We start from the raw sequence: 18,425 nt of genomic DNA on the forward strand, positions 1-18,425 counted from the left end.
TGCAACCAATATCACTGCAGTTTAAATTACCTATAGCTTGTGTTTTTTTGGTCATCTACAGCCTTTGGTGACTATCAAGTAAGACATGATACACAATAACATTATTGCAACTCTTTATCCCAGAGGTGTAATCCCCTGTGTATGTATGTATATCAGCAGAGTGCAACACCCATGCATGTGTATGTTTATTATAAAAAAGAAAGATGGTGGTGAATTAGAGGGACCTGCGAAGGTTCCCACTAGGTTTCTTGCATATGTGTTATTAACAATAAGAAAATGAATGGAAGGGGGAACCCTCCCACGGGCATAGCCCTGCCTATGTGTATATGTATATATATATTATTTTATTTAAAAGAGAGAGAATGATGATTGAAAGCTTTCCATGGACAATTACACTTCACGAACAGTAATTACTCGACATCTTTGCTTTTACACTAACAGGCGATTATACCTCCGTAGATAGTAAACACTCGGTATGGTTATTTGTACTTATCTATACATGAAAATCTATACGAGTTTGAGAAAGGGAACCTATGAGGGGTTCCCACGAGTGGTTCTACCACCTTGCATATATGTATAGTCATGTGGTATATATGTTACACAAAGGGAACCCACGAAAGACTCCTACGGATGATTACTTGTTGTCTACATTTATGTAATTCTACTTCCATTATGTAAACCCAAGTCGAGTAAACTTGGTCGAAGGTTGTGATTTGACGTGGCAAGGCCTTACACTCCACGTAATTCTGGCCTGCGAGAGCCACGATAGTGTGATCGACCTGTGATTCTTACTGTAAGTCTCCCCCCATGTGTTTAGGAGCAGGATCTATCATAAGCCTTCCGCTCTAAGTGGAGAAAGCACCACCATTTTTCCATAAGTCTCCCCCCTTGCATATTGGAGCAGAGCCTTTATTACCACTTTTCGTAAGCCTCCCTTAATGTGTCTTGGAGTAGGACATTCGCGCCCTTCTGTGAACCCTTTGGGCTCTTGATGGAGGTAAGACATATCTTCTACATTTCAGCCCGTTTGTGAACTCTTTGGGCTCTCGACAGAGGTGAGGCATATCTTTTACATTCGGGCCCCTCCATGAACCCTATAATGACTCAATTTTCAATGGTGTCAAAAAATTTGATTTTAGAACCTCATTTCTATAAACTGAGTTCATAACTATTAAATATGGATATTTACAGAGTTAGTATATAGATGTATTGCAATTTATTAAATAATTTAGTTGAAAATGTGGTTAATTAAGGCCTAGAGGCTAAATTGTAAAAAGTTAAATCACTATAGAGTTTTAATTTGAAAAAGGCTTAGGGACTTAGATAAAAATTATCCAAAGGACTAAAATGGCTAATAGACGAATTTTAAATAGATAATAGTGGGATGTGATCTTGAATGTCATTAGATAATATTAATTAAATATTAATGTTAATTAAACACGATTAAAGTAATTAATTAAGCTTAATTATAAGCTAACCTAGCTATATAAACCAAATTTAGTGGAGGGAGAGATGAATATTCATCTTCTCCAACTAGCCAAAGGAGTAAAGCCAAGTAGAAACCCCATTGTTGAGACCTTGTTCATTCGACCAACATTTACAAGTAAGTCTCTAGCCATTTTTTTTATATAGATTTTTTTATCATGAGAGCTTGATTAAGCTAGCTTATGTATCAATTTGTTCAATTGGTGAAATTTTGATAAGTTACCATTGTTGAGAATTGAATGAATTAGGCTTGAAATTGATAGAAATTAAGCTTAGGTTATCGAAATGACTAAATTGCAAAACTTAATTCTTAGCCTTTTACATTAGGGGCAAAATTGAATAAAATGAATTTTTTATAAAATTATGGTAGGAATAGAAAGTATAAGGTCCCTAATGAATACATGTGAAATCAAATTTTATTCCGAAGCTTTAAATCGAAAGTTTTGCTTATCTAAAGTTTAGGACTAAATTGAATAAATTGTAGAATATGCATGATTTGGTATTTGATTGTGAATTGGATGAAAATTGATAGTGTTATATGTTTTGTGATTGTACGTAGCTAACGTCAGCACTGTGCCTTCGAAAGGAAAAAGAAAAGTGAGAGTTGTCGACGAGTGACGCAAGCCTACAATTTGTACTTTTATGATTCAGGATCGTATTATTTGTTTGCATATACATTGTTTATTGAATGAGGAAATGTCAAGGTGAGTATATAATGAAAATGTGAATTGTTGTGTTAGGCTTGATATGAAATATTGAGATAGAAGACTAAAATTAATAAAATGGAAAATCGCATGAATTACTTTGAAATGTGATATGTGACATGGAAAATTGAGTAGAAATATGTTATATGGAATGAGACATAATGTGTATTGATAATGAATTGGATTGTGACTAAGGTTGTGATTGTGAAATGATATATGTATTGAATTTTAAAATAAAATTGAACGTTGGTACCTTATTAACTAGTCTAGTTGAGCCAGATAGTTAACATGTCATAGGATTAGATTGTCTATGAGTTTGTGCACCTATGCGCCAGGATGCACCTCGTGTGCCAAGATGCATTTTATGTTCCAGTATGCACTTTGTGCATCAAGATGCACATTGTTTGCCAGTATGTGTTTTGTGCGCCAGGAATGTGCTTCATGTGCCAATATGCACTATATGTGTCAATTTCGTTACTTCAGTTTATTTGATTATGCACTTCGGTGCTAGTTTGGTGTGTTGCTTGGATGATCTGTGTATTCGTTTGAGTCCTATTAATAGGGATTATAAGTGGTAAACTTGGTAAATGATATCAAAATGAAATGGTATGATGATATGGAACCACTTGTGTACTGATGTAAATCAAAATGAAGAATTATGTAAATGGTTATGCAAAACAGTTGAATACGAGCCTTGGGGGCCAAAGCAAATGTGAATGACTCAATAGACTTCAGAAAATTTTTATACGAATCGTGTCCTTGGTTCAAATTTCATTATGGATAATTTTTTATTGATTTATAAAGATATGAAAGATGAAAACACCATCACAATCATATATCTTACTTTATAAATAAAATTATTTTTTCGTAATTTTCTTACTGAGTTGGGACCAATTGATGGGTAAAACCAACTCAGTAAAAGACTTAAAAAATAGTATAGATAAAAAGGTTTTAAACTGAATTTTTTAAAAGAATTTAGGGTAAACGACACCATTAATCACTCAAGTATGGGTAAGCTTTCGTTTTGGTCACTTAACTAAAAAAGAGTTACAATTTGGTTACTAGTGTGTTTCAAATTGTTTGTTTTTCTGTCACCTGACTATTAAGTGGCACTTGTTTTAGTTGATACAATAATAATTTTAGTCCTCAATTTTTATATTTTCTATCAAATTGACCTTGATTTTGTATAAAATTATAAAAAAAAACTAAAAATATTTATAAAATAAGAAAATGTATATAAAAACTCTAAAAAATAAAATCTTGAATATGTTGTTGAATAACTGAATTGTATTGAGAAATAAAGAAAATTATCATTTAATAGAATCCAATAACAAATTAAAAATAGAACAAATCTATGTTTCTTAAAATCAAATTAGTACTATTTTCAAGTTGAATTACATGCCCTAGAAGAATATCTAAAACTGATATTACAAAGGCTTATGAAATTGACCTCGATGCCATTTTTTTAATCAAAAGAATACAAAATATACCATAAAAAATTTCTTTTTCAAACTCAATTCAAATTTTCATTATATTTAAATTATTTTTCAAAATCAAAATTATAAAAATAAATTATATTCAGAATTTTATAGTTTCTTATAATGTAAAAGCTACGTCAAGAAATAGAAGAGGTAAAAAAACAGAGACATGTCATTTTTCTTAATTTTTTTATATATATATTTTAAAGAATGGGTATTGGATATTTTTATAAAAATAATATAGAGAAATTTTGAAGGGTTTAAAACAATTATCCTCATTTTCTCTCACTTTATTTAATTTTAAAAATTTTATCTACTTTTATTTAATTTTTAAATTTATAATGTTCTAAAATTTTAAAAATAATTTACTAATGGGGTGCGAATAACTATACCTAATGCAACTCATTATTAAATATGCATTCTTATACCCTGCCGTCCCAACTCTTATTATTATTAAATATTATTTAATGCCAACTTCAATGATGTCCAAGGTCTATCACCAAATTTCAAGGTAATTTTCTTTCATTTGCTTAATCAATCACATGCTTTTCTTTGCTTGATTCATGAGTTTGCAGTGATTGTTTCTGATTATCTGCTACTCTTAGCAGCTAGCTTTGTAAGACAGTCAACTTCACTGCGTCATTTTCAGTTCTATTCTCTCAACACTTTTCAGCCACTAAGTCAGGTAATAAGATCTGAAGCTATGATTTCCTCTACTCATTATCAACAGTTTTAGATTTTAAGACAAGATGATCAGCAGACATAATCTACTCTAGATTGCAATTAACACAGAAAGAGCTACCCAGAAGCAATATAATGTTGAAATCTCAAACTGTTAACATTTTAACTCTTAATATTCTGTAATGAACTATTGCACACTTGAATCTAGCATTTTATATACATCGAGGGCTTAATTCTGGTGACCAGAATTTCATCATGTTTCTGTCTGCCACCCATCCATAGCTCCATCTAAAAAACGCCATTGCTTGAAACTTGCATTCATGTTTCCTTTTCATGCTTACACAGACATATCAATACTTCATCCAATACATTCACAGATTTTCATTATCTGCTACTGTTATATATGATTGCATTGCAGGGACATAGCAATGGAGTACGTAGAGCCTGTTGTTGTCATTGCAAATTGTCTCGGAACACCTGTTTGTAAATACTTGCAATATTACAGAAAGCTGAACGATTATGTGAGAAACTTCAAGAGGATCAGAGATGAATTGAATTGCAAAATGGAAGATATAGAGCTGCAATTGAAAGCAGAGCTTCTTCGTCCTCTGGGGAAGATACCGAAGAAGGAAGTTGAAAATTGGTTGAAAGATGTGAAAGAGATGATTAGGGAAGCACAAGTTGTTGAAAACAAAGTCAGTAACGGGAGATATCTCTGTCGTGCTTGCAACGGGAAGCTGGTTGATGAAAAGACTCGAGAAATGAAGGAATTTCTTGATAAAGCTCCTAATGCCTCTGAAGGTCTTGCCATAGATGGTCCAAGCGGTGGGTTGCCGCTGCCAACATCAGAACTAGTTGGAGAGGAAGCTGTCAGAAATGAGATTTGGGCATGTTTGATGCAGGAGGAGGTGAGCAAGATTGGAGTTTGGGGGATGGGCGGTGTGGGTAAAACCACTATCATGAAGCACATTCACAATGATCTTTTGAAAGAACAAAGATTCAAAAGGGTAATCTGGGTTACCATATCAAAGGAGTTCAATGTAATGAAGGTACAAGATAATATTGCAAGTGCGTTGGAGTCAAAGGAGTATTTAGACAAAGAAGAGGACAAGCTCAGACGAGCTGCAATCTTGTCAGAAATGCTAAAGAACGCAGGAAAGCATGTTCTAATCCTAGATGATGCGTGGGATAAAGTCTCTCTAGAGGAAGTTGGGATCCCTGAGCCGAGTGGCAGCAATGGCTGCAAGTTGGTGTTGACAGCCCGTTCGGAGCATGTCTGTAAGTATATGGGTTGTAAGGTGATAAAAGTGAAGCCCCTTTCAGAAGAAAAGGCATTGATACTATTCTTGAATAAAGTTGGACCTAACATAGTTCAAAGTCCAACTATAATGCCTACGTTGAAGCTTGTTGTCAAGGAATGTTCGGGTCTACCTCTTACAATTGTCGTGGTAGCTGGTACCATGAAAGGAGAAGATAACCCCCGTATTTGTAAAAATGCAGGGGAATTGAAAGAGGAATAGGGAAAGTGGAAGGAGTGGAAGCTGAGGTAATCGAGCGCTTGAAATTTAGCTTCGATCACTTAAAGGACGAGAAAGTGAAATATTGTTTCTTACATTGCGCATTATATCCCGAAGATTTTGGAATTGAAAAGGATGAACTAATTGAGTGCTGGATTGAGGAGGGATTCATAGATGATATGGGTACAAGACAAGAAATGAAAGACAAGGGCCATGTTATTTTGAAGAAGTTAGAAGATAATTGCTTGTTGGAAAATGTCTGGAGTGAAGAAATGATAATGCATGATGCAGTGAGAGACATGGCATTGTCGATCACAAGAATGAATCCTCGATATATGATACAAGCAGGTTTGCAATTAGAAGAGTTACCAGAAAAGGAGCAATGGAGTCCGGATATTGAGAAAGTGTCACTTATGTGTAACTCCATATCAGAATTTCCATAGATGTGCTGCTCACAAAATGTCAACTGCTCACAACCTAGTTATTGAAGGAGAACCCTATAAAGAAGATCTCAATTTCTTTCTTCACAAACATGCCTTGTCTTAGTGTTCTGAATTTGTCCTCTACGAAGATCAAAAGTTTACCAAATTCCATTTCTGTACTAAAGAACCTCACAACATTGTTGCTTTGTTATTGTGAAGAATTAAGAGATCTACCATGTCTTTCGATGCTTCAAGAATTGAAGAAGTTGGATCTAAGTTGGACTAATATTGAGGAAGTACCAGAAGGCATGGATATGCTGATAAAGATAAGATATCTTGGTCTTCAAGTGTTCACTCCGAAAGAGATACCCGCTGGACTTTTACCAAAACTCGTTCACCTTCAGCACTTGAGTTTTGATGTGGACAATGAAAAAACAAGTCTAAAAGCAGAGGAGATGGAACCATTGAAGAAGTTGGAGTGCTTAACCGGACGTTTTGAAGACATCGGTGAATTGAATAAGTTCATCTCCTCAATGCAACAAAGTAAGAAAAATCTCATCGAGTACTATTTACTGGTGGGCCCATATATTATGGGTCGTGGAAGGGAGAAAACAGCAACAATTGGAGAAGTCGAGAATTGGGAAGGTGAGTTAATTATGCACCCAATTGAAATTCAACTGTTGAATATTGTAAACTGCGACTATTTGAGAAGCTTAGTCGATGATAATTCTTCCTTCAAAAATGCGATTGACTTGAAGGTTTGTGGTATTTGGGGGTGTGAAGGGATAGAGTGTGTTGTTTCCGTGTCCTCTTTTGCCTCTTTTTCCGCTCAGCCATTTCAGAGCCTCGAGGTGTTATATCTTCGAGATCTGCCAAAGTTAAGTGCCCTTATTATGAAAGATGAAGGAATTGGTTCAGCAACAACATCAACATTGGCTCCGTCTGCCACCTTTTCCCATCTCAAAAAATTAAGATAGTGAGCTGCTCAAGTATGAAGACGTTGCTTCCACATTGGTTGCTTCCAAACCTCCAAAACTTGGAAGAAATATTAGTGGATCATTGTGATGAGATAGTAGAAATATTGGGAGCAGAAACATCAAAAGTTGAAGAAAAAGGGAGTGATGCATTAATCAAACTCCATCTTCCCAAATTGAGAGAATTGAGTCTACGTAGGTTACCAAATTTGAAGAGCATTTGCAGCAAAAGTGGAGTGATGGTTTGCGATTCTCTCCAACTTATCCAAGTTGATAGAGACTGTTATAAACTGAAGAGAATTCCTCCATTTGTTCCCCTTGTTGTCAATGGGCAGCCATTTGCATATGCTCCACCTTCTCTTACCATCAGGTCAAGGACAAAATGGTGGGAATCGTTGGAGTGGGATGGCCATCCAAACTTTAAAAATGTTCTTCAACCCCTTTGGAAGGATGAAAGGTATGAACCATTTATAGTTTAGTTTATTTTTTATTTTGATAAATCTAATTTCTCCATATTAATAAAATTTGATGTATATTTGTGGTGATGTTGAAGAGAAAGATAAAAGGGTTGGTGGGAAAGAAGTAAGGGGGAGGATAGTGCAAAAGAGAGGAGAAAAGGAAGGATGGAAGGAAGAGGTTAAGAGCATGGAGACTGAGAGGCAAAGGTAAATAAGAAATCAAAAATATTTATATTAATCAAAATGATTTAAGGTGAGACAAAATCATAGTTTTATTTCCAATAAAAGTTAGGAAAGTATTGTAAAAAGACATAATATTTTTTAATTTCCATGTAAAATTTCTGGAAATTTAAAAAATAATAAATGCTTGTTTTTTTAGAACATAATATTTATTTAAAAATATAATTGGATTCATTCATATGTAAACGTAATGATAAAGATTAAAACAATAATGTACTTTCATAAAAGTATGATTTTAGAAATTAAAAGTGGAAATTAAATAAGATAAATTCCTTTTCTTAACTAATATAAAAATTGTAGGGATTAACATAGTTAATAATATTAACATATTTCTAATATTAAATAATATTTTAATTTATCAGGACTAAATGAGAAAATTAAAAAGGTGAAATCCCTTTTAAAATAAATTTAAAACATTAAGGGTATTATGTTGCAAATAACCCCTCCACGTTCCCATATATAAAATACATTTTCCTTTTTCTTTTAATTTGTGATGAATAAGTTGGAAAATAAAATAAAAATAAAAAAAACTTAGTTTGCTTCTTTTTTTTCGAAGCTGAAGGTTTAAAGTTTTTTGGTCTTAAATACAAAAAATATCATAGGTTCTCAATAATTATGTAGTTTGTAACGCCAGAAAGTTTACATTTTTAAAATATCATAGGGACACTAGCGTGTGTCCAGACCGTGTGTGACTATGTTAGTGTAGGGTTCACACAGGCCAAGGATAGGAACGTGTGTCCAGGTCATGTAACTCACTATTTACAAAATAAGGATCACACGGACGGATGACACAGCCGTGTGTTAGGCCATGTAAGACACACGGGCAAGCAAACAGGCGTGTGTCAGGTCGTGTGAGGCTACATGGGTGTGTGGGCCAGTTTACGAAATTTTTCATTTCCCGAACTTCATTTGAAATGAATACAAGCCTTCTGTGAGGCCGTATGAACTGAATTAAATTGTATAAATTGATATTCTATGATCTGAAATTGAGTACTAATAATTTGCGTGTGTATTGTGTATGACCTATATTAATAGTATCGATCTACTGTATTCAAGCATGACTTGTATCTGAATATTCGCATTTGTATTAACTGTCATGTGAAGTCTGCATATGCATTGGGTGGAAATTGAGCAAGAAGGAAGTATTCTGTTCTGGCATAATGATTAATTCACTGTCATATGTACTCTGATATGGCAGCTAGACTGCAATTTTTGAAACGTGTCAGACTGACCATATATGGTGTGTAGGGTTAGATGGGTTATAAGTACCCTATTTCATGTGTTAGGTTTGTCGGAGATGGTGTGTAACGGCCGGGATTAAGAAAATTGCATATGTTCTGTTATGTTCTGTATCCGATTATAGTTTGATTTGATATCTGTTTGTATAGTTCTGATCCGTAAATGAATGAGCTATTTCCTAAGTCTAAATCGGCATTTGAACTTGGACATCTACTGGTTTAATCCACACTCTATTGAATATGTATATTGTTGGTTTCTTTATGAGATATTAAATCATTTTGTTGTTGAATGAATTACAGGTAAATCACAGGCTTAGACGAGTCAGTGGATGGGAAGCTCAGTTTCACTATTTTAAACTGTTTAGTAGTACTAGTATTGTTAGTTGTTATTCGTATTTTCAATTTAGTTGGACGATAAACCAACTTTCTTGCCTTGTTAGTTATTTAAATCTTAAATGACTCTGAAGGATTTTAAAGCTAAGTTATGAAGTTGCTTTATTATTATAGTTCGTTGTAACCCTCCAGGCTTGGCCTTGTCGTCTAGACCGGGTATGAATTGTTACACTCCTTTATAATATTTAGCAATGCCAACAATGTTAAAATTTGGCCCACACGAGGTTAAAACGCTTGCAATTAATTTTGTTTTCAAATTTCATTGCATACTTGCTTGACCTGATAGGATCGAAAAAGTTTTTCATCTATCAAAACTAGTGTTTTAAAAATTATATCGGATCAGCCAATTGGATATTAAATCGGTCTAGAGATAGGAGTTGAATTGGTTGACTTGCGAGCCAATACAAATAAGTTGACCCAAGCTAAGGAAACCAATTGAACCAGTTCTCTCTATTTTTTAATTTTTTATGAAATTTTAATATTTTAAATTTAGATAAAGAAAATATTATCTTTTTATCTTTTTTTTACATGAAAAGTTTTAATTGATTATTTTTAAAAAGAAATAGGCTTAACAGTTTGCGTAACAACAAAAGTACCAACTTGGGAAAAATATAGTTTAGGTAGTACTTTTAACCAAAAAAATATTCAGGTACCAAAATGAGAAAAATGATAGAGTTTAGGTACCAATTTATGAGTTAAACCTTTTTTTTAAATGAATTTAACGGTTTGACTTACTATTTGACTAACGAAAGTATCAACTTAAGAAAACAAAAGTAGTTTATAAACCACTTGTGAGAAAAAAAAACTTTAAATATCAAGATAAAAAAATATATATATATAATTTAAATATCAATTGATAAATTAATTATATTCAAAATAATGGTATTTTAGATAGCAAAGGTATTGAAAATTTAAAGTGATAAATTACCTTTATCATTATAAATAAATACCACAATTTTTTTAAATAAAATAAAAAATTTAGTTTAAATATCATTATTTCTTCTTTCAACAATCATTCTATTCTAAAAATAAAAATAAAATAAATAAACAAAGAAAACTTTATTATATAATTTAATCAGTTAAATTTAATCAGTTAAAATAAATAAAAAGTAAGACTTGATGAAACACTATATATAATTTAATCAGTTAAGTTTTATTATTAATTTTTGTATTACGTTGTGTATTTAATTTTTATATTTTAATTTGATTATTTTTAATTTTTAATTTTTTAAATTTTAAAATTTCATGTGGTAATAATTAAATTTATTAAGTTAAATTATACTATTTCTAAAAGGGTTAATGCACTATTTACCCTTAAAAATTGTACTCAACTATCACCTTGATACTTAAAGAATTTTTTATACCAATTTTGTACACGGAGTTTCTAACTATGAATCACTTTACCTTACTTGTTAACTGCATTAAAAAAAAGATGATGTGGCGTGCTCTCAGCATATTACGTGATTCAATTCTTATTTTCTCAAAATAAATTCTAAAAAAAATGAGAACAATAAATAATAATAATAATAATTGAGAATTTTTCTCAATTTTTTTAAAAATAAAAAAATATGCAAATTTATAGCAAATTCCTAAAATTGAAAAACTATTTACATTTTTTTAAGTACAAAAAATTAAAAAAAAAACAAATAAAATCTATAAAATTTTAACAAATAAAAAATTGGAAAGTTGTATAAAATTTTCAAAATAAAAAAATATTTCTCTTTTTTAAAAATAGATAAAAATACAAAAAAGAAAAAGAAAAAAATACAAGAATTTCAAATTTTTCAGAAAAAGCTTAAAACAATTGAAAATAAAAAAAATATATTTTTAAAATATATGAAATATAAAAAAACTTTTATTTGGAGATAAATACTGAAGGTTTAGGGGTTGAGCCTCTAGAACATATGAACTGATATCTGAGCGATCAAGGCGAGGAAAGCGAAGTTTCATAATAGCCACCAGAGAGTCCCCTTCAATCTCCACCGAACCAAACCCCATCTCCCTTGCGAATCAAATCTCTTCCACACTCACCCATGCCTCCGCTGCCAAAGGGGTTGAAACATACTCCATCCAGAAGAAGGTTGCCCACATTAGAAGGCTTAAATGATTCAAAGTCATGACCCCCGCACGTGCAGCCCCTCAAGTCCCTATGAAACCCGGTATCAAAATTGAGTCGCATACAAGGCTCGACTGACAGTCACCATGTTCGGAAGGTTGAGTCCTTCCGTCGACCATGCACATCGAGTAACCATCCCAGCCTTTAGACATGACCCAAAATAAAGGTAAGAAGCTCTAAATTTTATTGTCGCTTGCCCTCATGCGCCAAAAGATTTCTCAAATACCATACTACCTAAATGGTGACAATTATTGTTAGACGTTGTGCAGGAGAACTACCACAAAGCAAATCCCAACAAAGCAAGGAGTCGTTAACCTCATCCACATGCCAAGTGAAACCAAGGCTCAACCAAACCGAGAGCAGAAATGGACAATCACGACAAGCATGAAGAGATGTTTCACCACCCACACCACATCGAGGGCACATCGAGTCACCTCGAAGGTGTCGCATGAAAAGATAAGCATTGGTAGACACATAGTTGTTTAGGAATTTTGACACTATAATTTGGATATTTTCCTATGCAGGAATCTGCCAAGGAGTTCTATAAATGTCCTTGATGTCTTGACCCACATTAATGTACTTGTCCTTCATCGAACTAGGAAAACCATGCAAAAGGAGTCAATAGCCACTCCGAATCGTGTACTCTCGAGAACCTTTTAAGCACCAATGCAACTGTCAGAGGCTTCCTACTGCGGCAAAGGAATGAAGAGGATCGTACGAGCCTCTAAGGCATCAAACGTTGATAGAACAACATCCTCATTCCACATATTCATATTTGTGTCAATCAAATCAGTAACCTAATTAATACCGTTGACTCATTGTAACTCCACCAGAAATGGTCGATCACTAGAGCGTCATGACATGTCACAAACAAAAATCTCATTCTCATTCCCCATTAGCCAACTACAACCTTTGACGAGTAGGCCTTTCGCCGCCTAGATGCTCCTCCTAATAAAAGAAGGTTTGCTCCCTAATGTCGACTGTAGGAAATCATCACACAAAAAATATTTCACCTTAAGAACCCTTGCCATTCACAAAAATTATCCCTATTTAAATTTTTCTTAGTAAAAATGTTAATAAGAGGATTATAAGACATATTTGAACTGAAAAAAAATGAAGATTCATTAATTACTATATTTGTATTAAGCAAATATTTTCATTTCAGCAACATATCAAGAATGTAGTATGATGCATGCGTCTTGTATTAAAACCTTGAAAATAATTTTTTTTTGTTGCTATGATCATTTTCACACCCATCAATCATGTCACTTTGGGGTCCATGATTAACTAGTAAGAACATGGAATACATCCAATCAGTTCATGAATCTTAATTCTCAAGACTCCACAGGAACCAACGATCGTTTAACATTTAGCCATCATCTCTAGATTAAATATCGTTTTTTGGGAAACTATTTCATAAGAGAAGATTTTAAGTATGTAACCGTTGACTCAACACCCATCATGAACATGTTTTCATTTATGAGTCATCTTGGGATAATTTCACTAAGATTCATGCACAACTACTTATCTTGAAAAGTAAATCTCATCTAGTGAACCCACATGATAAAATTTATCTTGGGACAATTTTTTTTCTTTTATCATGCTATCATTTAATACCATCAATGGAGGTCGCAGGTCTTGTTAAAGGACCTTCTCCCACTCAATATTTTAAAATAATATGAAAGGTTTTTATCTCATGTTTAAAACATGATCATACAATAGTCCTAGTGACATTCTTATCTAATTTATATGACATGCTTCTCATATATGCATGACATGCTATGACAATTTTACAATATTCACATTCATTTATTCATAAGAATCAATCAATCATAAAACAAATAATTTTGATTCTCCATAGTTTTTCCTTTGAGGGAAAACTGAATAAGTGAATGTGAACCGTGCACCAGGTAGGGTCTTAGGAAAGGGAGGTGAATCAAAGTTGACCACTTAAAAACCAAGCCTTCTAATACCACACTTCTCACGGTAATCGAATAACCTAAAGGAGTGAATAGAACAATACAACACATGCATTTTCTCATTACCACACTTCTTATTTTTTTTAATCGATCAACTGCGGATCATCTCATATATATATATCACAATTGTAACATTACATTATATAAATATTAAAAACAATTATAAAACAAAAATATAAGGAGGTGAGTAATTAAAATAAAATTGTCAACCAAGGTTTCCATGGTTTTATTCTAGAAAATAAAAGAAAAAAAATAAAATTACATAGTTATTGGCCACAAGGCATTCTTTGGGTCTTCAACTGCCATCGCTCTATCTTTTCCTCATCATGGACTCCTTTTGGTAGAACTACATTTAACCCTTATGTCCGTTTTCGGATCAAGAATTCTATAGATTAAAAAAACAATCCTACATGAAGATGATAGTCTACGGTCTATTTCCTAAGAACCATAACATTGACAAAGCAAACAATTAGATAATAAATATATAATATCGCATTCATTCTCATATATAACACAAAAATATGTATAAGATCTAAAGAATGTCACTTTCTATGTAATCAAATCATTCAAGAAGAAGAGAATTTTATTTTGGTTATCTATTTATACTTATAGATAGAGCAAAACCTAATTTTAATACCAATTGTTCAAAAATGGGTTTGGATAATGCAGCGAAAAATCAATATAGGGAAAAACCTAAGTTTTAAAAAGTTATAAAATAAGAATTTGGTTGTGATATCAAAAGTAATAAACTTAATAAAAATTATACCATTTGCATATGCTCCACCTTCTCTTACCATCAGGTCAAGCACAGAATGGTGGGAATCGTTGGAGTGGAATGACCATCCATACTTTAAAAATGTTCTTCGCTTCAACCCCCGTGGAGGATAAGAGGTATGAACCATTTATGGTTTTGTTTTTTTTTTTATAAATCTAATTTCTCCATATTAATAAAATTTGATGTATATTTGTGATGATGTTGAAGAGAAAGATAGAAGGGTTGGTGGGAAAGAAGAAGGGGGAAGGATAGTGCAAAAGAGAGGAGAAAAGGAATGATGGAAGGAAGAGGTTAAGAGCATGGAGACTGAGAGGCAAAGGTAAATAAGAAATCAAACTTTTTAAACATTTTCCATCTCTTACCATTCCTTCTATTCTCTTCTAATATATATATGTACATCCCAAAATAACCTTCTGAATATTTATTATTAAAATATTTATATTAATCGAAATGATTTAAGGTGAGACAAAACTACCATAGTTTTATTTCCAATAAAAGTTAGGAAATTATTGTAAAAAGACATAATATTTTTTAATTTCTATGTAAAATTTCTGGAAACATTAAGATTTAAAAAATAATAATATAGTTAGGAATTAATACCAGAAGAGCTATCCAGAAGCAATATAATGTTGAAATCGCACACTGTTGAACATTTTACCTCTTAATATTCTGTTGCACACTTGAATCCAGCATTTTCTATACATTGAGAGGTTAATTCTGGATATACAAATTTCATTGTGTTTCTGTCTGCCACCCATCCATAGCTCCATCTAATAAACGCCATTGCTTGAAACTTGCATTCATGCTTACACTGACATATCAAAAAGCCAATACATTCACACATTTTCCTTATCTGTACTGTTATATATGATTGCGTTGCAGGGACATAGCAATGGAGTACGTACAGCCTGTTCTTGGCATTGCAAATTGTCTCGGAACTCCGGCTTGTAAATACTTGCAATATCTCAGAAAGCTCAATGATTATGTGAGAAACTTCAAGAGGATGAGAGATGAGTTGAATTGCAAAATGGAAGATATAGAGCTGCAATTGAAAGCAGAGCTTCTTCGTCCTCTGGGGAAGATACCGAAGAAGGGAGTTGAAAATTGGTTGAAAGCTGTGAAAGAGATGATTAAGGAAGCACAAGTTGTTGAAAACAAAGTAACGGGAGATATCTCCGTCGTGCTTGCAACGAGAAGCTGGTTGATGAAAAGACTCGAGAAATGAAGGAATTTCTTGATAACGCTCCTAATGCCTCTGAAGGTCTTGCCATGGATGGTCCAAGTGCTGGGTTGCCACTGCCAACATCAGAACTAGATGGAGAAGAAGCTGTCAGAAATGAGATTTGGGCATGTTTGATGCAGGAGGAGGTGAGCAAGATTGGGGTTTGGGGGGTGGGCATAAAAAATTATTAAAATAGATCATTGCTAATTCTCTCTTTTCTTAATCGGTAAGTTTCTCTCTTCAAATCCTTTTATTTCTTTATTGAATCCATCGCATATCATTTGCAAACCCATTTCTGTACAGTTTGTTTGTTCAATTTTTCTTTTTCCAATTTTTCTCTTGATTTAGATGGAAGATTCTTTTGTAGCATTTGAAGAGTTTCTAAAAATTTTAGGGTTTTCCTAAATCTAACTTTCTTGACACCATGTGCGTGTATAAATTTCTTTCGTGGAGATTATTTATCATGTTTGTGTGTTTCGTCTCTTGAGGTTGAGCTGTTTTTATTTTCAAAAATAAATATTTATTTTCTTTTGCATTTATTTCTAATATCACTATAAATTGTTTAGGGTTGTCGATTTTGGGGATTTTAGGTTTTGGATGATCTAATTTGGGGATTTTGAGTAAGGGTTTTGATTTTAGGAATTTTTATTTAGGGTTTTTAAATTAGGAGATTTTGGGGATTTCTCACACCGCCCTCTCATCAACTTCAAAGCCAACAAATCTACATCTAGGCTCATGCAAAAAGTCACCAGAACCCATGTTTGAAACCTCAGGTCACTTCCGCCATGCAGATTGCATCGAACTGATCGACGACTCTATCAAAGAGCTCCAAAAATCTTTATGTAAATTTTTTTTCATATCAGATGCTCCAACTTTGTGCTCATGAGTGATCTTCAAACCTAGGTTAATGCTGCCCTGACGGATGAAGATACTTGCATGGATGGATTCTCAAGCAAGGCCATGAATGGGTATGCAAAGATGATGTGAGGAAACGAATTATTAAGATCACACGTTTGACGAGCAATGTTTTGGCTCTCATTAATAATTATGCTTCATCTCAGATCCTTCATTGATTTTCTTGAGAAAACTTTGATGGCAAGGAAAGTATTGTGTTTCATGGATTTATGTTCAATATGGGATTTTATGGTTTTCGAACAGGGCACAAGTTTTTCAGGTACTGTAGATTGTGTTCTCAACTCTATGTTTGTGGTTCTTGATTTTTGCAATTGTATCAATTTGAATATGAAATTTGTGTTCGTGTATGTTTAAGGTTTTTATTATTTTTTAATAATTTTAAAATCATTTGTTGACGTGGTATATAAAATAAAATAATGTTATGTTAGTATTTAAATTCATTTGGACTGTCATGTCAGAGGTTAATGTTGACCATTAGACAACTAACGGCCACATCAGCCTCTATGTTAAAAATAAACCAATTTGTTAGAAATTTAAATTTTGCACTATAAAATTAATTTTTAAAATTAACTATTCAATTTGTAATTGATTTTATTAAATTAAAATATTCACTAATGTTTGAAAATGTTCTCCATGTTAATTATACACTTGATTGTTTTTTTTAATTATTTAAGAATTCAGTTAAATGGTAATCAATTTATATTAAAATATCAGTTTTATTGGTTGTATTATTTCATTAGTGTTCTTATAATATTATTTCATTTTTATTTATAGACACCAACTTCAAAAGCAGAAGAGGATTAATTCACGAGAAGATATGGCTCATACTGTAAACGATAAATAAGATATTATAAATTGATATCATTAAAATTTAAATAATATACAAAGAGTAGAAAAATAAATTGAAAACATATTATATGATCTAAATGAACTATAATAAAAGGATTATATATTTCCTATCAATCCTACTATATTGTCTTTTATAAATAATTTCCTATCAAGCAAGTTGACAGCTAAAGGGTGCAAATTTGACTTTGCTAAATTCTCTAGCATCAAAGAGGCAAGATATGTTGCAAACAAGACATAAACCAATATCAACATGGTGATTCCAAAATTCAAAACACACTAAACCCCTACTTTTGTATGATAGAGAAAATATGATGTACAAATTTATAGTCATGGAATGTATTAGGTGCATTGAAGATAATTCAGTGTTAGAATCAAAGAAATTTATCGTTATTTTTGTGAATTGTAAAATTGTGCATCAACTGGGAAAAATGTTCGTCTTCCATTACAAGAATTTCCTTAAAGTTAATAGTTTGAGAGATAATTTTAAGGAGGAATTGGAAGGCATTGCTATAAGGAGAATCTGAAGAAAGTAATTTCGTTTTGAGTTTCAAGTGAAAGGAATGAAAGAAAGGTTGCTTAAATAAATACAGGATTGGATATTGAGTTGTTTTGAATAGTTGAGCGAAGGACACATGGACCATATGAAATTCAAGTCTACCAAAGTAATGCTAATCAGATTCCTCTTTGGAAATGACAACTTTTCAAAACATTGTCAATCTACCTTGAAATGTGGCATCTGTGAAAGAATCAATCATGAAATATTAAAATTATACTAAAACGACTATAACGATTTATTTCCCCTATAAATAAACGTTTTCTTTTCTTCCTTAAAAATTAACATGATTTTATCTTAATATATATATCTATACACGTCTCAAAATAGCCTTCTAAAATATTTATTTTAAAAAATAATTTATATAATACATATAACAATTAATTATAAACTTATTTTGATATGATGTCAAAATTAAATATTATA

The 18,425-nt window shown here is 32.4% G+C and overlaps 2 protein-coding genes across 2 annotated transcripts; both read left to right on the plus strand.

Annotated features, from left to right (window-relative positions):
- The first annotated feature begins 4,776 nt into the window (after window positions 1-4,776).
- On the plus strand, window positions 4,777-5,868 carry LOC107902234 (probable disease resistance protein At1g52660). Its single transcript, XM_016828448.1, has one exon. The coding sequence runs from the start codon at window positions 4,777-4,779 to the stop codon at window positions 5,866-5,868; it is 1,092 nt and encodes a 363-aa protein (XP_016683937.1).
- Window positions 5,869-6,397: 529 nt separating this feature from the next.
- LOC107902233 (uncharacterized) lies at window positions 6,398-7,264 on the plus strand. Its single transcript, XM_016828447.2, has one exon. It carries the CDS (start codon window positions 6,398-6,400, stop codon window positions 7,262-7,264), a length of 867 nt encoding a protein of 288 aa, XP_016683936.2.
- Window positions 7,265-18,425: the final 11,161 nt, after the last annotated feature.

This window comes from Gossypium hirsutum, chromosome D05 (genome assembly GCF_007990345.1).
Source record: "Gossypium hirsutum isolate 1008001.06 chromosome D05, Gossypium_hirsutum_v2.1, whole genome shotgun sequence".
NCBI lineage: Eukaryota > Viridiplantae > Streptophyta > Magnoliopsida > Malvales > Malvaceae > Gossypium > Gossypium hirsutum.

Bases quoted from the DNA above. Each gene is read 5' to 3' on its own strand.
- LOC107902233 (XM_016828447.2), top strand. From the start codon at position 6,398: ATGCCTTGTCTTAGTGTTCTGAATTTGTCCTCTACGAAGATCAAAAGT.
- LOC107902234 (XM_016828448.1), top strand. From the start codon at position 4,777: ATGGAGTACGTAGAGCCTGTTGTTGTCATTGCAAATTGTCTCGGAACA.